We start from the raw sequence: 26,255 nt of genomic DNA on the forward strand, positions 1-26,255 counted from the left end.
CTTGATAGCTCAGTTTTAAAATTAGCTGTTTATTCTTTTTAACTTCCAATAAATGGAAAGATAACCAAAGTTACCAACTGCTCACACATTCATTAGAATTTATTGTTATTCAGGCAGCCTTGGCATTCTTTTGAACTAAGTTTTAACAGGTTATTGGAACACTGTCATTTTGACAATCTGGCAGAAATTAGAATGAAGGAATAAAGTCAGACCATTAGTCTTACATCTAATTAGTCTGCCTACACACAGTAATCTGTCAGAAAATATGCACATAGGACCCTGTCATGACATGCTTAAGTTTTGGTACGCTGTCTTGAGTAATCTAATACAACTAATATAAAGATGCTACTACTGACTAAGTGAATATCAGTAAAGGAGAATCAATTACTTGGATATGTTCTATGATGAAAGTGAGGATAAGTTAATTACAATTCATTTGAATTAAGTCCCATATTATTTTATAAATTTTATATGCTATTATTGCATTCTGAAAGTTACAGTGTGTACTTCTACACATAAGCCAAGTAATCAATGTGCTTTATTCCAGCTTATAAATAAATAACATGCCATTTTCAGCTAGCTGGCATTCAGCCAATGTGGTCTGTTACTTCCATGGGGAAAAGAACATTTGATACCATTTTACAGAAAGCTCATTTTCAGCAATTCAACACAGATCTTTAGAAGTCTGTCATTCTTGCATTGCCTTTAATATGCATTGTGGCTTCTAAAAGGTTGAGTTGTCATGCAAACAAGTTTGGAGTACAAAACCAAGGGGAGGAGTTATAACTTAGCAAAAAACAGTTGCTTCATTGTTCCCTTTGAGACTTCACAAGACTAATAGAATATTGGCACTTTGGGAGTTTCCTGAAATAGGATCTTGTAAATGAGAATCATCTCAAAATAAAACCCAGACTTACCCAGAATATTGGAAAGTAAATCAGTGTGCCCTATCGTGCCAAAAGGTATCTGATGCTGAAGCAGCATCACAAAGAAAAGAAAAATCGCATTGACTCACTGAAAGTTCAATCATCAATACTTATAAATGCAACAGAATGACTAATGGAATGAAAGAACACAGGCATATGTGTGGTCTTCTGTCACTTGGATAGGTTTGATAAACTGGAGTTGTCCTCCTCAGAGGACAACACAGTAAGAAGCATTTCAGCCTATCATGTCCATTATGGCACTTTACAAGAGCACCTCAGATAATCCCACTCACTGTTTCCTCATTCATCATCCTTCTTGTTCCTCTGCAGGTGCTTATCTAACCATCTTTTGAAAGGTCAGTTGAATCTGCTTCCACTTTATTCTCAAACAGTACATACCAGGTCCTAACATCACACATTAAAATTTCTCCCTAGATCATACTTGTAGCTTTTGGAAGGCACTTAAAATAAACCTTTCACACCCTTCCACCAGTGAGAACAGTTTCCCCTTTAACCTGTTGATCATGAATTTGAATGCTACTATCAAATCTCCTCTCAATCTTCTCTGAGGAGGACAACTCCAGTTTATCAAACCTATCCAAGTGACAGAAGACCACACATATGCCTGTGTTCTTTCATTCCATTAGTCAGCCTGATTAATTCTCAGTGTTTATAAAAACAAGACAGATGCAGTTTTATTCAAAGCAATTGAACAATTTCATTTTGGGTATGGCAGCTACCACATGACAGAGGAGTGTACATCCCCTCCAAGACATTCTTGGTACCAACACTCACTGACAATGTGAGTGACACACTCAGCTCCCCAGAGCAGAACAGAACAGAACAGAATAGAATCCCTAAAATGTAGAAACAGGCCCTTCAGCCCAACAAGTCCACACTGACCCTCTGAAGAGTAACCCACCCAGACCCATTCCCCTAACCCTATATTTACCTCTTAATAATGCATCTAACCTCTACATCCTTGAACACTACGTGTAATTTAGCATGGTCAATTCATCTAACCTGCACATCTTTGGATTGTGTGAGGAAACCGGAGCACTCAGAGGAAACTGACGTAGACACGGGGGAAATGTGCAAACTCCACACAGACGGTAGCCCGAGGTTGGAATCAAACTCAGGTCCCTGGTGCTGTGAGGCAGCAGTGCTATCCACTGAACCAATCCCCTTTTTTTAAAGAGTAACCTACACAGACCCTTTCCCCTACCATATATTTACCCCTGACTAATGCACCTAACCTACACATCCCTGAACACTATGGACACAGGGAGAATGTGCAAACTCCACAAAGACAGTCGCCCAAGGTTGGAATTGAATCTAAGTCCCTGGCACTGTGAGCAGCAGTGCTAACTATTGATGCACTATGCCGCCTATGGTACAGTAAAGGAAGTAGGTTTATTGATAACTTGACAAGAGAGGACGGCAGGGATAGGTGTGCACCCCAGGTCAGAAAATGATCACACAATTGTATCATTGTCATGGAAGTCAGGTTGGTCCTGGAAGGTGTAGCATGTCTCAGCGTGGTCCTTTACTTCCATAACATGTTCGTATAGATTCATGGGCTCCTCCGCATCCTCAGGGAAATTCTCCTCATCTAAGAAAGGCTGATTCTCTTGCAGTATCTGTTCTTGTTGCCAGGGTTTTCAGTTCCCTCTGTATCTCAGAGACTATCAGACTGTTCGAGGCAATGAAGAAATTTAAGAAGCCTAATAGTGTGCTCTATAGTGGCTGTGGTGGAGGTCTGAGCTCAATTGCAGCATTCCCCTGCATCACGCCAGAGATACCTCTTGAACATCATCAGCCATGTTTATAGAGGATAATCTTTGTCACTAAGGATCCATTGATCGACCTGAGTTTGGAATTCAAAATCTCTGAGGCTGATTTGTGCAAAATGTATGTGTTGTGACAGTTGCCTGAGAAATGAGTACAAGCCTGCATTATTATTGATCGGACACCAATTACATATTCAATACAGTAACTCACTTCCCAAGTTACAAATGCAACTGACTGTTCCCAGGGAGCATTTATGCTCCCACTTGAGGAAACCCAGCAATGAAAGCAAGCATTGCTGACTTTTCAGCTAGCTGTCTTCATTAGTGGTGAACAGAGGTAACAAGCAGCTAAAAAAAAATTATGCTTGGAAATGAATGGACTAATCCTCCATTCTGAAGTATACAATATAAGGTAGGTCAATATTCATCAGAATTTGCTTCTTGGGAAACGGATAAAATCATTGGCAAGGTGAAACAGATGTTGGTCACTAATGACATTTATTTATAAAATAAGTAAGCTAACACTAGAAACTAAAACAACATGTCAATTATCAGTCACCCTAAATACAAGTTCTAATTGCATTGCAGAGAGCCATGTCCAAATATGTAAAGTCTCGTGAAATACCAGAAGTTTTCAAACAGAGAGTGAAATTATAAGAATTGTAGCTTGAGAGAAACAGTAGACAGGAGGAAGAACTTTAAAGGGACTCATCAAAATTTACTTATTTGGAACTCTTAATTTCTCAAAATTAACATACCATCATTTTGAGCTGTAGAACCGTGTAATAAGACCTGGCTGAGAACAGTCAATGTTCAAAACTCCAAAAAGATGGCTCTGAAATCTATTCTCATCAACTAGTTTTGACTAAGACGAGACATAGAGAGATTCCATCATGAACTATCCGGAAGGAAACATCTCTCCAGGTGGTGAAAGTGAAGGAGAGAGAGAGAAAAACTAAGAAGAAAAGATAGATTTTAAAACAGCATGTGATCTTCTGTAAAGTAACAGGGCAGCTAAAAGTAAAAGCTAAACACCACGTCAGCAGAACAAGAAGCCATGAATCTTTTCCCTTTTTCTTCTCCCAAAATCTCTTGTTCTGAGGAACTTATCTATGGAAAAGGAAAGGCTAACTAGCCAACTACACAAGCTGCAAGTGCCAAAGTGCTGTATGGACATTCTTCCTGTTTTTGTCTCACTGGTACTTGTAATTTTGATAGTTGTAATTTCTCGTTAAAAATGTTACCACTTTATAATATGAGATTTGAATATGCAGAAGGCTCAAAGATCATGAAAATGAGCTTCTTTATTCCACTGGAATTAGGTCATTACAAACATGAAGGGAAATTAAGGTTAAACAAGGAAGCATTTACAGTATCTTCATGGAATGAAGTCTATGGTTTATGTTGAATTGAAGAATCCTTTGTCTGTTTACTCTTTCTTCCCTGAAGGCTCCTTCCCTGAAAGGCACCTTCTTTTCCAGAGAGGGTCTATTTGACTGGTCCAGCAGCCCTACCTCACCATCACCACCTACTTTAGGAGATTCCAGCACACCTGCTTAAGCTCCTCTGCCCAACATGCTCCGTCATCATTGCCACCTGCTGCTGAAGCTTACATTACATTTTTATTGCTCAGAAGCTTTCATTAATACCATATAATAAAATATCATTTAATATATTTCATCAAACCATTCACTGCAAGTCCTCGTTGACTTAAATCACCACAAATTAAAAGAGACAACATGAGGTATGTTCGTCCAGAATTCGCTGATCTGGTGGTTACGGCATCTCCTTTATACATCTATGAATATGCCTTTGAGACACTAACCTTGAGTGCCCAGACAGTAGTTGCACCAAATCCTTATATTTGTGCAATTTGAAAATAATATGACACGTCTTGGTAAGTATTTTCCAGGACATCCTTAAATGCCACTGGTATCACCCGAAAGAGGTCTGCAGGTAGTGACTTCTTATCTTCTTCATGTGTTGATGGGCTAATGCTTGTCTTCATCAATATCTTCCCCTAATGTCTGCAGGAGGATCAACCTCCACCTCTGTAATGGCTTTAGGCCAACCTTGAGGCCTCTGCTATTGAGCAGCAAGGGCATTCTTTCTTCACACTCACTGCTTCTGCTCCCAGCGTTGCTGAAAATTAAGTGTTTGAGATAGATGGTAATGACACCCCTGTGCAGCAGGAGAGATACACATGTTAAGAATGTCGCTCAACCATGTTTCTCACCCAGTGAACTAGTTATTCAGGTATCTCTTTAGTCATCCAGTTATGCACGAGATGAAGTCCAGTCACCCAAAGTGACACTCTTTCTCCTTTAATCCATGTTGTATCAAGAGAAGAGGCCCTTGAGAAGGGATATTAAATTTATCTTGCATGTTACATTTCAAACAAAACCCTTTTACCCTCCTCCAGGACTTGCCACTCAAGCCAGATGTTATTTTGATGAAGCATTAACACAAAGAAATGGAGCAACCTTTTGAAGTGTGCACTCATGTGATGTCAACAATGCCAACTTGATCTCAATGCCCCACCTAATGATGTCTCCTAAACAAAGTTTAGATGCTTCAGTGGAAGCAACAGGTATTGTTATTGGTGCCCTATTGAATTTCACAGCTGTAACTCTAGTAGCATGTATGGTCAGATCTGGTATAAAGAAAGATTACTGTATGACAAAGTTTACATTTTGGAAGACTTTTCTTCAAGTACTTGGTTCGTAACCAGACATTTCAAAAGTATTCAATAGCATTTTGTTTTGATTTGTTTCTTGATATGAATAGCTAAATATTGCAAATTACAATGTTTAGCTGTATAGAATTAAAATGTGGTGATTCAAGGATAATCAGATAAAAGAGATCTGTAGTCATATTAATAAAAATAGTTATTGTAAAACAACCATTATAGAAATATCACTGTGAAAATATTGCATTACAGTCTGATAATTTAGCTGAGTGACATTCCAAATCAGGAAAAAAATTATGATGTTTTGAAATGTTATAAGTTAGGTCATTTCTGCACATGAACAACAGTCAAAATTGTGAGATTGCTAAAAGATTTCATTTGAGAAGCATTGGTTTGTGAAGGTGAAAGCTTATCACCATGAGCTTCGTCTTCTGTAATTCTGCAAATGTTATACTAATAGTGTCTCAACCAATTATTCTTTTCTCTTCTATTGGCAGTTGAATATTTATTGGTAGTTGAAGCAACTCGTTTCTTGCCCTACATCCAACAATTGGGTTATTTTCAAAAAGAAAACTTTTTACACATGGACAGGTCATTAGTCTGACTTGCAATTCTCTGCTCTCAGGGTTTTTAATCGGGGAGGCATGGGACAGGTTGCTAGGCAGCATACAAATGTGCATAATAGGAGCAGAAATAGACTATTAGACCTTTATTGTGCCACTCAATGACTGATCTATTTGCATTTTGAATTCCCATTCCCATCAACTAACAACTATTGTAATTACGTGGTGGACAAGAATCTATCTGCATCTGCCTTAAAAATATTCAATGGCCACTTCCATCCACTTCTGAGACAGAGCGTTCTGAAGTCACACAACCCTCAGAACAGGAAACATTCTCATGAGTCCTAAAAGGGTGACCTCTATTTTTAAAGGTGCCCCTGGTAAGGACTGATCAAAAAAGCTAATGTTCCTTCTACCGTATTAATGCTATTCAGGATCTTACAGTCGAAATCAGTCTAGTCACCTCTCATTCTTCTAAACTCCAGTAGAAACAGCCCAGTCTGTCCAACCTATCCTGATAAGACAATCTATTAATTCCAGGTATCAATCTTGTAAACCTTCTGTGAGCTGTGTCCAATTATATCCTTCCTTAAAAACGGACATCAAAGCTGCACAGAGACTTTAGTACTGGTCTCCCCAAACCATACATAACTGAAGTTTTACATCTTTATTTTTATGTTCAATTCTTCTCTTAATAAAGGAAAATATTTCAATAACTTCTTGGTTATGTGCTGTATCTGCATACTAACATCTTGTAACTCATGGAACAGAACACATAAATCCTCTGCAGCTTGGAATTCCTAATTATTCCCCATTTAAATACTACTCTGCTTTTTCATTCTTTCTTTCAAAGTAAACAACTTCATATTTTCCCATGTTTTACTCTGGAAAAGCACAGCAGGTCAGGCAGCATCCAAGGAGCAGGAGAATCGACGTTCCTTGGATGCTGCCTGACCTGCTGCGCTTTTCCAGCAACACATTTTCAGCTCTGATCTCCAGCATCTGCAGCCCTCACTTTTTTCTCCATGTTTTACTCTCCCTTGTTAGATTTTTAACCATTCACTCAACCTATTCATAACCACCTGTAATTTTCTTATCTTTCTCACAAGGTACTTTCCTGGCTATCTTAGTGCCATCAGCAATGATGGAGTGATGGAGAAGACTCAATGGGTCAAATGGCCTAATTTGGCTCCTCTGTCTTTTGTCGAGAGTGTGACACTGGAAAAGCACAGCGTGTCAGGCAGCATCCGATGAGCAGCAGAATCGATGTTTTGGGCATAAGCCTGTCTTATGGTCTAAAGGATGCCTGGTTCATGTCCTTTGGGCCTTCCATGTGTTCAGTGTTAAATCTTGTGGACTTGTTACTTTTAATTAGTAATTTATTCTGGAATAACTTTGCTGTTTATATTCTAGCCCATAACTCCAAACTGTTAGAATTTAATCATATGTGCTAAGATCCATCACCCATATTTGCAGAATTGATATTTGACATGGCAAAAGGACTTTAAAAGCAAAATTTAATGTTACCTTGTGCGACAGTAAGATTGATTCTTTTATTCAATTCCAGAATAGTCATGGTCTAAGAAATGAGAATACATTTTGTTGTTATCAAAAGTTTACTTGGTGCCTCCTGAAATAACATTGTACAATCCAATATATCATGAAATTAACAGCCAATCTTGTACTTACCAGTCCATGACATGAACATCCCAGATCATCATTTGGAACCAATGTGGAAAGTGGACAGACGGATAAAGCAGATACCTCAGTGGGAAGAGTGGGTTTATAAGAAGGATTCTTCAGCAAATGATTTAGACTGCCATGAGATCCATTATTTGACGAAGGTGTAATCTGCAACAAGTCTAGCAAAGGATAAAAATATGGCAATTGTGTTACAAAAACATATTTGTGTCTGTTTTTTTATGTACCTCCTTTCTTATAGTATTTCTTTCCCTTTTTTTGAGCTTAGTATCCTAGGCCCAACTATCTTCAGCTGCGTCATCAATCACGTTCCCTCTGTCAGAAGTGGGTATGTTCGCCGATGATTGCACACTGTTTAGCATCACTCATCAGATACTGAAGCAGTCTATATCCATGTGCAAAAAGACCTAGACAATATCCCAGTTTATACTGACAAGTGGCAAGTACTATTCACACTGCACAAGTGCCAATCAATTACCATTTCCAACAAGAGAGAATCTAACCCTTGCCCTTTGATGTTCAATGGCATTACCATCACAGAATCACTGACGATGAACATCCTCGTGAAAATGTTGACAGAAACTGAACTGACTAGTTATATAAATACTGTAGAAATAAGATTATGTCAGAGGCTAGGTATTCTGTGCCGTGTAGCTCACTCCTGTCTCACCAATACATATCCACCATCCATAAGGCACAAGTCAAAAGTGTGATTAAAGACACTCCAATTGCCTGGATGAGTGCAGCTCCAACAATACATGGTACCATGCAGCTCCAACAATACATGGTACCATATCTACCATGTTCAACATTCACTTTCTTCATCACTAATGCATAGTAGCAGTAATTTGTACCATATTCAAAATACAATGCAGCAATTCACTAAAGCTCCTATTGCAGAAACTTGCAAACTTTCAAAGTTTTTATCATCTGAAAGGAAAAGGGCAAACAAAGAGAGGTAGGGTGTAGAGGTACTATCACTGGGTTAGTAATTCATACTCTCAGTCTAATGATCTGGGGACATGGATTTAAATCCTATTATGGAAGATGGTGAAACTTGAATTCAATATAAATCTAGAATAGTAAAATATAGTCTAATGATTACCACATCACCGTAGTCATTGTTGTAATACATTATGGTCCATCAATATCTTTTAGAGAAGGAAGTCTGCCATCATTACCTGGTCTAATGCAAGTCCAGACCCTCAGCAATGTGGGTCTTTTATTGCTTTCTGGGTAATAAATGCTGGTGTAGCCAGCAATGCCCATGTACAATGAACAAATACAAAAAAAAAACAGATGCATGGGCACTTCCTGCACTGTTCCTGGGTCAAATATCATGGAGCTCCTTTCATGAAAGTATCCTGGGTGTCATGAGATATTGTGTAATGAGATATTATGTTACAGGCTATCTTTACTAACTCTCCCATCAGCTCACTTTATTCATTAATACTGGGTTCCCGTTCATTCATTCATAACCCTTTACTAATCTGTTATTTATTATGAGCGGCACGGTGACTCAGCAGTTAGCACTGCAGCCTCACAGCACCAGGGTCCCAGGTTCGATTCCAGTCTCAGATGACTGTCTGTATGGAATTTGCACATTCTCCCCATGTTTGCATGGTTTCCTCCAGGTGCAGGTCAGGTGAATTGGCCATGCTAAATTTAAAATCGTGTTAAGTGCATTAGTCAGAAGGAAATGTGTCTGGGTGGGTTACTCTTCGGAGGGTCGGTGTGGACTGGTTGGGCTGAAGGGCCTATTTCCACACTGTAGGGAGTCTAAATCTAATCACTGATGGAAAAAAAATCATACACAATTTCATCCATTCATTCATAAAACAGCAGTTCTGTAATACCCAAATTTAAAAACAATCCTTTCCAGCCCATTACATGTATTGCATTTCCACACCTTATCAGCACATAGAACAACACCATCCCCATCAAGTCTCCACAAAACATTATAATATTGATCAATCCTTACCAATCATCTCCTGGACATGAATAGATTAAGTACCTGTTGATACATTTTAAACAGGCCATGATCCCTTTAAGAAACTAACTGACAAAACACCGCTTGCATGAAATTGCATGAATGTAAGAAACTCATGCCTGCAAATAGTAAATAAATCTCACAGCACAGCTGCACTGATCAGTTTAATATCCTTTATTCTTTTATTACAATTTTCTAACTTATGTAGAGCATGTAGGCCGAGCATTTTTACTAACATTTATTAACTTAAAAGACAAAAGGGCTAATACCTCGTAATTATGCAAGCAGACCAGATGGATATCCCATCAGAAATGACAGCCAGCATTTAGCATGTTTTAACCCATCTCCTGTCTCCCAGGACAGAAGCCCTTCAAACCTTTGTGTACTATCCTATAGTAATGAGATTTTAATATGTGGAAGAACTGTGTACAGAGGAACCTTGATTATTCAAAGGGCACGGTGGGGAGTACTTCATTCGGTTAATTGAATTCTGGATGATTGAATGCCAGATAACATAGTTTAGCCGAGCATCGGGACATTGCGATCTTGACAGATAATCGGATGATTGGATAATTGAGGTTCCTCTGTATATTGGGGCTCTTGGAAGAACTGTATTTTGGGATTCCATTGCTGCCTCAAACTTGTGCTATGATTGCTGAATAAAGAGGCTATTTTTGCAATTAAAAACAATCCATGAAAAGCTGTACAAAGATCTAGACTGGAAACAGCCCACCCTAAAAATCAAAAGCTTGAAAAAGAGAGTAAGAAATTGAAGGATGAGATAACAGTCCTGCCAGTTTCTTCTCTGATTCCCAAGCCGACACAGAATTTGTACCCAACCAGTCAGACATCCAGGAAGTGATTTGGAAAAACAAAGCTATTGCCCTTGAGAAACAGAGAGACTCTAGAAGTGAAAGCGATGAGGATTGTATATCTCTGGTGCAATTTTTTTGACCCCTTAAAACCAGGAAGATAAAGATTGAAAAAATGGTCAGGCAGAGATTAGAGGATGGCACTAAGGTGGATGTTCCAGTACTTTGGACTGAAATGCACACTGAGAATATAGTTAGGTGTCTAAACAGATGGCTCACCAAAAGAAACCACCAAAAAGACATAGAAAAGCCTAGCTCCATCCCTGGGACGGGAATGTTATTGTAACTAAAAGAGAAGGAGGCCTCCTCCATGAGGCAGTCAATGGTGTTCTTGGAGAGTATGAGCAGGAGATATGGGCTAGCTGGGCAGCATTGGTTACAGGGATATAGTCCGCAAAAGACCGATTGGACAAATGTCACAGCTTACTGTCAAACACCCACAGAACAAGTCACAGAATATGAGGAAAGGTTTAGCATGACCTGGAAAGAATATGCAGGAGTCCCAAACGTGCAGGATGATAGGGATTTTGAAGTTTGTGGTTATGGCCCACTGAAGATTTTGTGGCCAGACTTAAACCTGAGCTCACTAAAATATTAAAGCTCACCAAACCGGACTGAGACCAGAGGAAGACTAATTACTATGAATTGGTGGACTAAGCCCACCAGCTCAACCGAGGTATGGGTGCAGAACTGCGAGCCCTTCAAGCAGAACAAATGAAACAGACCCACAGTAACCCCGGAAAGACCCAAGACAAATGCCCAGGGAAGTGTCACTTCTGTGGGAAGGAAGGCCACTGGGCCAGGGGTGCTGGCAAAAAGGAAAAAGGGCAAGTTGCCTAATAAGCATTGAGGAAGAGGAGACCCTGGAAGCTGTGAGTAAGACCAATCTCCTAGAACAGTTTAAAAAGCTAACCATCCAGCAGCAGCAGGAGCTGCTAAAGTTGACAAAAAACTGAAAGAGCTCATCCCATGCCCTTCTATACTCCTACTGGCTTCATGCCAGCAGAGGTGAAACAGACTGTATGTGAAAATGAAGGGAGGCGACCTGGACATTGAATATATTTTGTACACAGGAGCAGAATTGAAATGCCTATCCCAGAGGTATGAGATTAAACTCCCACTAGATGGGACAGTGAGGACAGCTTATGGAGCAGGAGCTGACAGGATTGAAATCAAACAGACCAAACATCTTGAATTCGGCCCCCACAAGTTAGTAACCTTTATATGGGTAGCACTGTAGCCCAGCCACTCTTCAGAATGGATATCCTCACCCAGCTGAATTCCTCTTTACAGTTCAATGATGGACAGGTAATGTGGTCCATCAGAACCCAACAAAGCGAAGAATTAAAAGACCACCCCAACAGGGCTAAAAGCAAGGACGACTGGCAGGTTACTGAAAACGGAACCCATGACATTTACAAGAACATTTCCACTTCGTACCAAACAGGAAAGAGAAACTTGATGAAAACCCACAGTACCTCTAACAGCCCAATGTGGCCCTTGCAAAAAGCAAGTGGGGAATGGATATTAACTACAGATGACAGGAAAACTGGATGGACTGTCAAGACATTCAGCACTGTCATGACATTGGGAAACCTACCTCCGGAGCAGCTGCACAGCCAACAGAATTATGGGCTCTGACTGAAGCCTGCAGAGCAACAGAGGATTAGTCTGCCAAATTTTACTCAGACACCTGCTATGCTGCAGACTGTCATCTTATTGTCTTACTGTCAGGTACTAACCGATGCTGTAAGTTCAGCATCCTCATAGGTATCGGCTGCCTGGAAAGGCTTGCCGGAGGAAGGAGATGACACAGTACCAGGAGAGTGGGTTACTGTGAAAAAGACTCACAAGGAGCCCTTAGGTGTGAAGTGGGAAGGACCATACCAGCACTGTATTACTAAATATAACGAGCTGGTGAGTGAGTTAATAAAGATAGCCTCGAACACAGTATCTTATTACACAATATCTCACAGTGTACTTACCCACGCAGAGACTGCGGAAAAATTGAGGACTGCAGATGCTGGATACCAGAATTGAAAAGTGTGGTGCTGGAACAGCACAGCAAGTCAGGCAGCCAGTCTACCAGTACATACAGCAAATCTAAAGCCTCCAGAAACAGTTCTCTCTTCGGATCCTCCGCTCCACACTCGCAGCCATGCGCCGCCACCTATTCTCCCCTCCTACTCCTCGGAGGTGATTAGGGATGGTCAACAAATGCTGACCTAGCCATATCCCACAAGATTTTAAAAATCTTGTTATGATTCGGTTGAAGAAAGCGATCTTTACTTTCAATTAATAGTAACTTTGAGTGGGGACCAGTCAAAACTTTAACATTGGGCACAGAGCAAATGATCAGCATGAATTAAATTTACAAATGAATTAAAGTGGGTATGTATATCTAGTTTAAGTTATGGATTTACACTCTTACGACACATTAGCAAACTGTTAATTTACATGTTTTACCAATTGAAGGAACAATCGCTGATCCATCTTTCTTCTAACTATACCAATATATCCTACTGTTCAATAGCATCATCAGATCCTTCATAACACTGCTGTTGCAAAAGTAAAAGGCTATTGTCATCAATGCTTTGAGAGACACTGTGACCTAAATCTGAATCTTAAGTTCTGTCACCAGTGGAGGTTTGGTTGATGCTGTTTCAGTTGGACAGCAGGACTTGAGTTTGCATTTGGCTGGTGGCATCAAATGAACGGGTTACCACTACGGCTATCATCGTTCCTAAGGATGGCAACCTGGCCCCCAAAAGCTTCTAGTCCAGTCACAGAGTTTACAGCTCAGCAGCCTCAATAATGCCATTAATGGCCACTGCTCAGCTTGAGGATGATTGCTGTTGCCCCTTAAAGTCAGGTTATCATTATCTGGGTTGGAAGATTCTGCCAAGGAAGCCCCAACCTGCCTGGGTTTATCCATCAGTCTCTTCACTCAGCAGATAGTAAAATTCCAGCCAAAGTAAGAAAAGGTCTTTAATTGGTTATTTGCGTGTTTCAGTTTGCTCCATCCAGATGGGCCTTCTTGCAGCTCTCCCACGTCTGATAAAATGGCAAACTGATGAAATATCCCACTCTTCCCCTTCCTGTTCGATTTCACCAGCCTTCTGGTTTTGCAGCTTTAGCTCAAAAAGCTAGTAGAACTCAGGCCTTTACTTCAGTGCCAGATCTGAGAATAGTTCTGTTCCAGTTTCACAATGCAATCTTAGCAGGTCAAGGTCTTGGCAATGCAACCCAATGAGTAACTTGGAAGTACAATAAGCAAGGAAATGAAGCCATTGTCACACATTACCATATTGAGACAGACTTCTTCATTATTTCATCAACATTGAAATAATTGTTTAGTTTGATGATTCTCTGCCAAGTTAATATATAATCCTATCACAAACATTATTGCCATTTGATCAGGAACTTGTTTACATTAGGTTTGGTTACTTTGTACACAATTCAACTCCATGGCATGTGATGAGAAATTGCAAAATATTTTTGATAGTACTTCTGTAATAAGTTCAAATATATTATAAGAAAAGCATTTCAAATTTCCCAATCTGAAGTCACACTGTTGAAGTAGCAGATGTTGGGCTTGGATTCAAATTACAAATTAAAAAAAAACAAAGTTTGATTGCCCTGAACTGCAGGAATTGCAGTGAGTTTTCTTTTTCTCACTCCTCGGGTCCTATTATTTTGCAACTGCAAGTACACAAATTGCGACTCCAGGACAAATTTACAATGTCACCGAGACATCTAGGACTTCCTGGTTTTATTGGTCCACCTCCTTAGCCAATGAAACATAAGGTTAATGTCAAAGGCAGACAATTATTGAACAAGGAAATGGGTAAATTAAAATCAAGAAGAGAGGTAAGAAGAATAGAATTAAGAAAGACGGAGAAGAAAAAGTGATACATGAAAAGCAATGCTTTTTTATTAAACATTTAAATATAGGAGAGGCAGTGGGCAGTGATAAGATCACTCGACTAGTAATCTAGAATCCTAGGATAATGTTCTGACAGGACAAGGGTTTGAATGCCACATTGACAAATGATGAAATTTCAATTCAATAAAAATCAGAATGAAAAAGCTAACCCAACGGCCACCGGGTAACTGTTGCCAATTGTCATAAAACCCCATCTGGTACACTAAGGCCCTTGAGGAAGGGAAAACTGCTATCATTATCTGGTCTGGTCTACATGTAACTCCAGATCCACAGCAATGTGGTTGATTCTTAACTCTTCTCTCAGCAATTACAGATTGGTAATGGATCCTGGCCTAGCCAATGAAGTCCACAGTCCATGAGCAAACAACAGTAAAATTCATTTACAACCTAGAGGACTGAGAGTTTGCATTGTCAGTTCTTCCCTTTCATCATATCTGAGGTTTGGTTTCATGTCAGGCCTAAAAGCTATGCTGTATGACCAGAGTCACAGGGCAGTGGGGAGATGTGAGACAGGTTCCAAAAGCCAGTGGGAGGAGGGTATACTCAAGGGAGCAGATCTTGGAGGTACTGCTCAGGAAAGAGTGCCCATGAGATGACCTCCAATCTTTCACCTGAGGATCAAAGTTCATGCAGGATAACCATCTGGGCTTCTGCACTGCTCTTGACATCCTCTTACCAGTCTACAAATTGCAGTGAGGTGGTGATTAGTTGAGCACCAGTAAAATTGCTGCCAGGACAGGGCCTGATGGGTGGTCAGCAGGAATGACAGTAATTTACACCCTATCTTGAACCGCTCTCCACCCCAGCCACCAGTAATCTGCATATCCACTGTACAGACCTATAAAACGTTACTCATGTTTTGCCCAAAAATTCATTTTGTACTATTCAGTAAAGGATCTGCCAGTATCTGCCATTATTTCTGTTGAACAGTGTTATGTGAATCTCAACATTCATTGAGCCATCTTGCACAACATGTTTAACAACAATATTGTTTTCCTCAGATGGAAAATTAACATTTACAAGAACAGGCTTTGCTTTAACAAATACTCCATTTAAACATCAGGGAGTATAAATTAGGGGAGGTTATGGCCAAGACGCATTACTGAATGGTGAATCCAGAAATCAGGTAATGTTCTGGGGCCAAATTCTGCCGTGGCAGATGGTGGAATCTGTACTCAACAAATATCTGGAATTAGGAGTCGAATGATGACATGAAACCATTGTTGATTGTCGAAAAACCCACCCGGTTCACTAACGTCCTTCAGGGAAAAAAACTGCCATCCTTACCTGGTCTGGTCTAATGTGTCTCCAGACCTACCACAATGTGGTTGACATGCAACTAGCTCTGGGCAATTAGGGATGGTAATAAATACTGGCCAGTGATGGCCAGATCCTGTGAATGAATTTTTAAAAAATCTGTATTTGTATTATTGGGTTCAAATACTAATAAGCAGGCATTCTCCACTATTCCCAGCCATAACTCATTTCCTTACATCAAGACAAGGAAGGTTTTGACCCAAATAGCTATCAGAACAAGCATTGCTTAATTACAGTGTATCATAGCTTTCTACAAGTTACTTAAATATTGAATTAATTATGGAAGAAATAGTCAAATGTTTTATGGGACATGAATTCTATATTGCTGAGGTAATGGTAATATACCTATGAAAAGCAATATTTTTCTGGGGCCATTAAACAGATATATTGTACCAGAACTGTAATGGTTTAAGAAGGCAACTCACCATCACTTTCTCAAGGACAATGAGGAAGGGGCAATAAGTGGCCCAGTCAGCAGTAGGCACATTCTATAAATTAATTTTTAAAAAGTGCAGTGCCCATGCTGTGCCAGATTTTAACTCGTTTGAGGATCAAACAGATTTAATTGATGAAGAATTTGTAATTAAATAACACCTTTAACAACCTTAGAAAGTTGCAAAGTGTTTTACAGCCAAAGTTCTTTTAAAGAATTGTCATTGTTGTAATTTATGCCAAGGAGGCAACAGTCATGTTTCTGGAGTTGGTTGTGAGCTTTTGGCAGATGTGAAGCAGACTGTATGTGTGGACCACACTCACTCAGTGCCACTGGCAAGAGCCTTAGCTAATTTCCATGGTTGGGCCTTATTACCAAGCCATTGGCAAGCTGCTCACAGACTTCAAAAAACTCACTGATCACACCATGGAATCCAGCCTGTCTGGATAAGGAAACAGAAGTAAAAGATGATCCTTGGAAATGGCAGCAGGGTGTCTTAAAAAAACATTCATGCTTTAGCTAACCCAGCAAAATAATTTAAAAACCTTCAAATGATCTTTGAAGGCAGAGTGGTAGACACTGTTTATGTGAACTTCAGCAAAGCGTTTGACAAGGTTCCGCATGGTAGACTGATTAGTAAGGTTAGATCACATGGGATAAAAAATTGGCTGGAAGGCTGGAGACAGAGGGTGGTGGTGTTGGAGGGTTGTGACCAGCGGTGTATCACAATGATCATTGCTAGGCCCCCTACTCTATAATTAGAATATGAATTTAGGAGGCATAGTTGGTAAGTTTGCAATTGACACTTAAGTTGGTAGTGTAGTAGACACTGAAAAAGATTATCTCACAATGGGGCCTTGATCACATGAGCCAATGGCTGAGGAGTGGCAGATGGAATTTAATTCATATAAATATGAGGTGTTGCATTTTGGAAAGGCAAACCAGGGCAGGGCTTATACAGTTAATGGTCAGGCCCTGGGGAGTGTTGATGAACAGAGACTTAGGGGTGCAAGTGTTTAGTTCCTTAAAAGTTGAGTTGCAGGGTGACAGGGTGGAGAAGAAGGCATTTAGCACTCTTGCCTTTATTGGTCATAACACTGAGTATACGAGTTGGAATGTCATATTGCAGCTATAAAGGACATTGGTGAAGCCATTTTTAGAATACTGCAGACAATTCTGGTTGCCTTTGTATAGGAAGTGTGTTACGCTTGAAAGGGTATAGAAAAGATTTACAAGGACATTGCTGAGATGGGTGTGTGTGCGGGTGTGTGTGTGTGTGTGCGCGCGCGTGTGTGTGCTTAGCCAAGGTCTTTTTCCCAGGCTAGGGGAGTTCAAAACTAGAGGGCACAGGTTTAAAGTGAGAGGGGAATGTTTTAATAAGGACCGGGAGAAACATTTTCACGCAGAGGGTGGTGCATGTATGCAATGAGCTGCCAGAGGAAATGGTGGCGATGGGTACAATTACTTCATTTAAAAGGCATCTGGATGGGTATATGAATAAGTAGGGTTTAGTCAGATATGGGTCAAATGCTGGCAAATGGGACTAGGCCAGATTTGGATATCTGGTCAGTGTGGATCAGCAGGATCGAAGGATCAGTTTCTGTGTTGTGTGACTCTATGACTCAAAAAGATAGTAGATTCTTAAAGGCACATGCTCCTCATTTTAGTATGATCATGGTCTAAGCTTTTGGCTCCTGCTGCCTGCACCAGCCACATCAGAAGACCAACCTAAACAGGACACAATCCAAACGAGGGTGGGGCAGATGCGGGCAGTGTTGGACGGGTTGGGGGGTGGGTGGGGGTGGGGACAGGCAGCGGGGCTGTGTTGAATGGTGTTGGGGGATGGGTGGGGGGTGGAGGTGGGCAGCAGGGCAGTGTTGGACTGGGCGAAGATGGGATGGACGAGGGCGGTCCTGGACAAGGTTGGGGGCGGGCAGCGGGGCAGTGCTGGACAGGGGCGCATGGGGGTCGGGGTTGGACAGTGTTGGGGTTGGGTTGGGGTAGGGGGGGTGGTCGCGGGCAGGGGGTAGTGTTGGATGGGGGTGTGGGGGTAGAGGCAGACAAGGAGGTGGTGTTGGATGCTGGGGTAGACGGGAGGCGGTTTTGGATGGGGTTGGAGGGGTGGGTGGGGGGTGGTTTTGGACAGGGTGAGGGGTGCATGGGGGCGGGGTGAGGTGTTGGATGGGAGGGTGGAGGTGGGGACAGATGGGGGTTGGTGTTGAATGGGGGGCACACAAAGGGTGTTATTGGACAGGGTTTTGGGGGCAGGCAGGGGAGGTGGTGTTGGATGGGGTTGTGGGGCACATAGGGGCAGGCGGTGGGGTAGTTTTGGATGGGGCGTTGGAGGCTCGCGCATGGTATGCTGCTGCCTAGTCTCCTGAATGAGGAGCGGACTTATCAGAAAACCGCAAGCCTCAGAGGAAAGGCATTGAATCATTTAACCAAATAATCAATTATACGAATGAAATAGTGCCCGCCCATCTCATTCAGATAATCAAGGTTCTACTGTACAGAAATATTTATGTTTCAGAACTGAAGAGTACATGGAGTATCAAGTTTATATTTTCGATTTTACTCCTTCACTGGATGGGCATAGTTGCGCCAAAATCAGCATTTGTAGCCCATCCCTAATTGCTCTTGAACTGAATGGCTTGCCAGGCTATTTCAGAGGGCAGGTAAGAGTCAATCCATTACAATATTGTTTTAATATTGAATCCAAATTTCATCACGTGCCTTGGTGGGTTTCAAACCCATGTCCCCAGAGCATTTGCTTCAGTCTCTGGATTTCTAGTTCTGAATTACCAGCAATTCATACACAATTCATACACATCTCTTTTTATTGAGGTTATTGCCGAATAGTCACTTGCACAGAGTTGGTCGCCTTATAATTCCTTTGAGAAGCACTGCCCTGTTCAGCAGAAAAATGTGCAGTCTTGACAAAAAGTAAAACAAAAGTCACAACAAACTGGCACTTTCACAAAGTATTCTGACAAACACCAAACATGAAATGGCATTCCATCTGTCAGCCCAGAGCTGAAATATAGTTTGAACATAAGTTGCAAATGATGGTAATGAACAGAAACTGATGTTGAATTCTAAGCTATAATACTTTGCAGAACAGTCTGACATGCCATTATTCCAGTGCAAGTATTTTATTGTATGTGAAGTTGGCCACCTGAAATATTTATTTTAGTACAACTAATAAGATATTTCACATCCTTGTTTTATTGCAAGCAGAATGAGCTGGTTGTGGAAATGGGAATGAGAGTAAAATTATAGCAAGAGGGGACAGGTAGAGTACTCTAAAATTAAGTTGCACCTATTTAAAATATATACCTGTCTCTTCATGTTTACCTAGGAGCAAATTAAATGTCACTTTTTTCAGATCTGCATGTGGATGTCATCATACAAAAATAATTAGCCCACTATTTCATGATCTTTTTCAGTCCTCACCAATGAGATGTGTTTCCTTCAGGATATTTTGCTTCACTATCTTTAGTCATTTGTCCTGTAGGACATTCTAAATTACTGCAACAATATTAAATATATGTGCCTCCTGATGAATTCTTAACAATACAAAAACAGATGCAATGCTGCATTTTGTGTCCGACTGTAAGTTGGAGCTGAGGTAAAACCTTCATTTAATTAAATGTATTCATAATATGAAAATACTCACCACACATCATGTTGTAGAGTTCAATATTATCAAATGGATTAACCTCAGTTTTATATTTGAAAGCAGGCCCATGAGCTATGAAGATAGCCTGGAATATACCATTAAGGAAAAGCACAGTTAATAAAAATAGGAAAAAAAGTACACTATTTTGTTTATCACTTGGAGATAGAATATTTTAAATGTAAAATATTGTCCTCAGAGCTTATAAATGAAAACGTCCTGTGAGTACAGGGCCTAATTCTGTGGTAAAATTTATAAGGGAAAGTTTTAAGGAGTGCGTATGAGCCCCATGACTTCAAAACATTTAATTTATTGACAAGAACTTGTAGAAAGACTGATGGTAATAGTTTTATATTTTTCTGCTCAAGTTAGTTAAGTAGCTTTGTCAATTTTGGTACTCTGAAGTAATGCCATTCTGTGGGTTCCTCACTTTTGAAAGTGCATTTTGGAAATTCAGGTGCTCATTATCCATAACTTCCCATCGTGGTCAGAGTTTGCGGACATTGTAATCCAAACATTTAAAATGCACTACTAAAAGTTAAGTTTGTCGCTGGTAAATAAAATAACATTCCCTCAGCATTAGAATCAACCACTCTGATGAACCCATTGTCAGATGCAGGCTCACATCTAGCTGCGTACACCTGAAAGTATCCACTTCCCACAAAAACAAGCTTTGTGATATGTCAAAGTGGGACTGATTTTGGTTCACACAGCGTCAATGATAAGCAATCGTGGCCTGAGCATGTGCAATCTTCTAATATGTATTTATGAGGGCTGATAAGGAATGCACACACAGGAAATTAACCCAAGCATGTCAGCTGGAAGATTGGTGCTTGTATTCCAAAGCTATACCATTTTTATAAAGAATATATTATAGTTTTACCCAGGACAGAGTAGACAATCTCTCAATATGGCAGTTGTGAGTTATAATTATTATACATGTATAATTACTTACTTGCATGCTTTTGTATTCATTATCATAGCCATGATTTCCACCACCACAGAAATTGAATGTCAGTGGATCTCTGAAAATGATTTTTCAAACAGATACTCGATAAGTGAACAGTAATATGATAAGCATAGAATGGAAAAGATCCAGGACATAAAGATTAATTGTCTGAAATTATTGACAGTTGCCAATGTTGGTGTCAAAGGAAGATTCAGAGTCAATCGGGGAATGCCTGATTTGCACATAATAACAGGTATGACCAGACATACTGGCATGTAGCTGTTTCCGATTTCCTGGAGTGGATGACCTCCATGGATCCACATGCACAGATCATGTATATGGTATGCCCTGGGAAAGCAGCAATTCCTATTTTCAAGCCCAAATCTAAGTCACGAGCCTTGTGATGGATGAGCAGAGATTTATAATTTTGTAAAGTCAAATGAGAAATTCCAATTTAGACTGGAACTTGGTATATCCAAGTCTTGTCTCATTTCAGAACCATTCTAATTACGGTGGGTTCTTGCCAGAAAAGCTGAGGAAACTCAGTTCAATTCAACTAATGTCTTCGGTTCCAAATCAGGAAATCTGAGTACCTTCCCTTTTAACTGCTGTTCTGTTTTCTTTATTTTTGTTTATTTCTAAGTCATTTATAGTCTGCAGCACTTCTAATAACAAATGCACCTTCACTTTAGGGCCCACTGTCTTTATGTTTTGCTGGCTAAGCAAAATGTGCTAGTCACATGTGTAGCCAGTCCGTATTGGGCTGCACACCAAAGTCATTCAGACAAGGTAGCACCATGTTTGAATGTTCTCTGCCTTAATAGATCCAGATGTAGATTGCACATCATAAGCGATGCTCCCAAAATCTGAGGGAAGGAAGTTCATTCTCAGTGTGAATTTGGTTTGGTGTTGCTGAGCTAGACTGGATTTTTCTGGTTTATGTGAACTAAGTTTGAGGAGTGAGCTCCTTGTGTAGATTTGATGTCATGGAGTATTCATTTATATTTTCAAGTCAAATACAAAACTGCACTGTAACCTCGTGATAGGTGTGGATAATAATATGGGGCCCATCAGAATCTGCAGTTTATCCAGAGGCTGTACAAAGTGCCTGAAAATCAGAAACTAGAGAAGGTCTCTAAGCCGCAAAAGCAAATAGCCACATTGCATAGTAGTTGAAAAGGTCAGGGATTGTTAGATGAAGCTCATAGTAACCCATAAGATAGTACTACGCAGTTCAAGACATAAGAATAATATAGAAAGAAAGAACTGTGTGACTATTCTATATCAGTTTCATGGAAATTGATACATAGTAACCTGAGATGCTAGATTGTGCAATCATTTATAACTTTAGTCAGGAATGAGATCAACAGTAGCATCAGCTCAAAAGAGGATGATCCTAGTTTCTACAGCAGCACATTAGGGTAAAAAGCTATTCATAACTGGGAAAGAATGAACTATAAGAATAGAACAGTGATAGTATTGGAAGAATCTATACTTAGAAGTCTGAATAGTCCTTTTAGCAATCATTAACAGTATATTGCCTTTTATGTCAGGATAAATGACAGAAATGAGAAAGAGCTGCCAAAATTCATGGTCCACTTTAGAATCAATGATGTCCTTTACACATCCCCACATCCCAGGTCCTGTCATGACATGAGCTACTTTCTGCACAGCCAACTCATTTTCACTTGCTTATGGACCCCATTATCAGCTTTTCTTCCTGGCATATTATCATCCATCCGTTTGCCTACCTGTCATTTTCTCTCTCTCTGGCTTCCATCTCTGCCTTATCCACTCACTCCTCCTCCCTACTACCCCACTCCTCACCCCAGTCGTCAGCACACATACCACCTTTTCCTAGCTACTGTCAATTCTGAAGAAGGTCACTAGATTTGAAACATTAACTCTGCTTTCTTTTTATAGATGCTGCCACACCTGCTGAGTTTCTCCAGCAATTTCTGTTTTTGTGACATAAATAGAAGTACAATGAAGGTTTTAAGGAAGGAATTAGGAACATTTAGCTATTTCATTCGCCAGTGTAAGAATTTAGCGATTTAAAGTACACAAGGAGTTATATTTCAACTTAGAGTGCACACAATAATGATTTACATTTTTCTGCTAATGAAGATCCTATGAACCTAACTCCAGTCTTAACTTGGATTAATTAACTTGGATAATCTCCATTAATTCCTAAGGGAAACAATACTTCACCTAAAAAATTCAGGAACACAACCAACTTTATTTGAGGAGAGCCCATATTCATGCAATTGTGTTGCAGGAGGACTGGCATTACATTCTTGGGATATTAGTGCAATATTTAGATTATCAGAAATATGTAGCAAAGGATAGCTTTTGTTAAATCTAAAACAGCAGCACTGCCATTTTTATGGAAATAAGTCCAAAATATAGTAAAGTTGAAGAAGGTTTAGGTTTGATAATAGAGATAATAGAGGAAAATAGAGAATGGGATGAATGAATCGATTAGAGTTGAAACTGAACAGTTAGCTTGCTTGTTTCCCTTTATTTATTCATCCCATCAGGTCGTCAGAATTAAACTGAAGGAAAAATTATAATTTTAAAGATGAAACAGTAATTGGCGAAACACAGTCTGGATTTGTACCGAGAGAAGGAACAAGAGACAGAATATTTAACCTAAGTATAATCTTTGAAAAATATCTAGAAGTAAATAAGACCCCTGTTCTATAGACTATGAAAAAGGCCTTGACTGTGTTTAGCATCAAAAGTTAATAAATGTGTTGCTGAAATGTAACACGGCAGTAAAGTCTGAGATTCATTCAGAGCTTATATTTCAACCAAATGGCAAGCAAATGGATGAGGTATAATGAAATATGTTTAGATCAGAGTGGTGCTGAAAAAGCACAGCAGGATGAAGGGCTTTTGCCCAAAACGTCGATTTTCCTGCTCCTTGGATGCTGCCTGACCTGCTGTGCTTTTCCAGCACCACTCTGATCTAAACTCTGGTTTCCAGCATCTGCAGTCCTCACTTTTGCCATAATGAAATATGTTTCAACAGAAGAGATGAAAATGCCATGGCTTCATACTGTCACTAAAAGTCTTCAATATAGACATTAAAAAACATTCAGCGAATTAGGTGCACTTCCAGAGGTAATCATTAGAGGGATGAACATTACAAATTTGTAGCATGCTGACAACATAGCACAAGTTGTGGAAATAGAAAAGACCCCACAAATTATAAAATCTTAATGATTAGCATATGCACTAAAAAACATCAACAAAAAGACAATAAACAATGATGATCAGAAGGAATCCATTAGAAGTAACAAGAGCGAAGATTAAAGTAGAATAAGTAGCTAAGTTGTTCGATTTAGGGCAGATGATAACAGAAGTTGGTAGATGTAATGTAGCAGTTAAAAGGAGGATAAAGGTAGCTAGAAGTAATTTTATGGAGTAATTTTGTGAAGATGAAGAATGTGTTAACAAAAGAAAACTCAAGCTTATAACAAAGAAGAACATTTAAAATGCTATATTCTATCTACATTCATTTATGCCTTGGAAACTTGAACAATAGATAAAGATCTCTGGCTACCAAGTATGCTAAAAATTCATACAGGGACTGGAAGAAAAATATACTTGAAATTGCAAGAGCAGAAAGAACTGTAAAAAAAGAAAATGACAGTATTTCAGTCATCTGATCAGAGCTAGAAAGGTACAATGATCTCTTCTAGAGGACAAATTGGAGGGCAGTACGAAAAGTAGTCTAACTATTTGTAGTTGGATGACAAATGCCACAGGTAGTTTTTGATAAGCTGTAGTTGATGTATGAGGATTATGGAAGATGAGCGTGACATCAAACTTCCTGGCAGAAGTAAAGATAAACAGCAAGAGAATAGAAATGTGCCCGAATTTACATGGAAATAGGAATTTAATACGCAACATTTTTGGGAAAGAGCATGAGAGAAAATGGAAGATGTGAAGTGTGGGAATATGGGTTCTCACTTCCCATATATTCCAATGTGTCTTGGATTAGCACTGAAATAACTGCACAGAGGCTGGTATCCTGTCACCATGTCACTCTTTATTTACACATGCAGAGAACATGGGCTCAAAGCCAGATCCAGACTGAGGAAACCTTCTGAACTCTCCTGTTTAATTTTTTTTTCTTTTTTCTTCTATTTTTTGGAAAGCTAAGACATTCCCTAAACAGCTAAAATTGGCTGTTCATAATTTGACAAAATGTTAACAAATCCTGGCCTAGAACCATGATAATGCTGGTAACCTCCTGTTTATTTTTATTTTTTTTGGACTTGAATCCACCTGCAAAGCCATTTCAATGAAAGAGAAAACACTTTAGCATAGGAAACAGCAATGTTCAGATTGTTTTCGTTACAATAATGGTGAGACCATTCTGCAGCACGAACCATTATGAAAAACTGTTAATCGGACAGTGATTATTGCTGACCTGTGCATGTTGCAGGGTGTGACATTATGTCACTGACATGAGAGAGACCCAGTATAAACCGCTTGTTTATATCTGTCAGCCAGGGCTCCCTGATTGGCCCAGGTTAACAACCCAATTAAGGATCTCATAGTCAATGAGATCCACCTGGTCCCAGTTCTAATCACTACAGGAACATAAAGAGTTAAAACAGCTTTCAGTACTAAACAGGAATGCTTTGTTAGAGAAGAGGTATTGAGTATAATTTATTGTTACCATGTTCCGAGATACAGTGAAAAGTGCTATTTTTCCTGCTATACAGGCATATTGTACCAGTTGGCCAAGTCATTTAAGATTTTTACTGGTCACTATTTACAATAAGTTCTTAAATGGATTTATAATGATAGAAACTACAAAATTGAGAGAAATTAATAAACAGGAGTGTGTCTTTTGGCTCCATATTAATCTAAAGTTGGCATTGTGTCTTTTAATCTATTGTCATGGATCGTAACAATTAAATACGGGAATTGATGTAAGTATTTAAAGCAAATTGCTGAGGGGTGTGGGGTGTCCAAAACAATACAGTCAGGTAATGTATTGAAAAGACTTTCTAAAGCTGAGATCTTATAACAGTGTAAATTGTTGATATTGTTAATACATTTTAAGACACTTGTCTAAACAAGATCCCTGTCTTCATGGCAAATGTTTCTTGAGCGAATATATATGAAACACTCAGATATTATCACACTTGTGGTGTCAGTCCCCAAAATACACAATGTTTCATTCCTGAGTAAGTAAAGAACTAGCATCCTGGCCCTGTTAACTCTGCCCCAGCCTTCTCCAAACTTTCAACCACACCTACCTCCAACCCTTTAACGATTTCTGATACTCTGAAGTGCACACCCCTGATATGACCTGACCACTCTCATCGTCCCTCCGCCCCAACCTCCACTGACTCCCAGACTAACCCCATGATGTTATGACCA

At 39.7% G+C, this 26,255-nt stretch overlaps 1 protein-coding gene across 2 annotated transcripts in view; it reads right to left on the minus strand.

Annotated features, from left to right (window-relative positions):
- The window catches only part of LOC122539873 (venom phosphodiesterase 1-like), a 118,217-nt gene that overhangs the window by 18,679 nt on the left and 73,283 nt on the right, over window positions 1-26,255 (minus strand). For both annotated transcript variants that reach the window (XM_087980188.1, XM_087980184.1), the window contains exons 16-19: window positions 20,859-20,928; window positions 19,904-19,991; window positions 7,658-7,830; window positions 7,496-7,547 (exon numbers count right to left, since the gene is read on the minus strand). In XM_087980188.1, the coding sequence (XP_087836314.1) occupies window positions 7,496-7,547; window positions 7,658-7,830; window positions 19,904-19,991; window positions 20,859-20,928 (383 nt within the window). The remainder of the gene's footprint in view (window positions 1-7,495; window positions 7,548-7,657; window positions 7,831-19,903; window positions 19,992-20,858; window positions 20,929-26,255) is intronic.

The sequence above is a fragment of the Chiloscyllium plagiosum genome, unplaced genomic scaffold (assembly GCF_037043375.1).
Source record: "Chiloscyllium plagiosum isolate Xiang-an unplaced genomic scaffold, Cpla_swu_hap1 HiC_scaffold_3, whole genome shotgun sequence".
In the NCBI taxonomy this organism is placed as follows: domain Eukaryota; kingdom Metazoa; phylum Chordata; class Chondrichthyes; order Orectolobiformes; family Hemiscylliidae; genus Chiloscyllium; species Chiloscyllium plagiosum.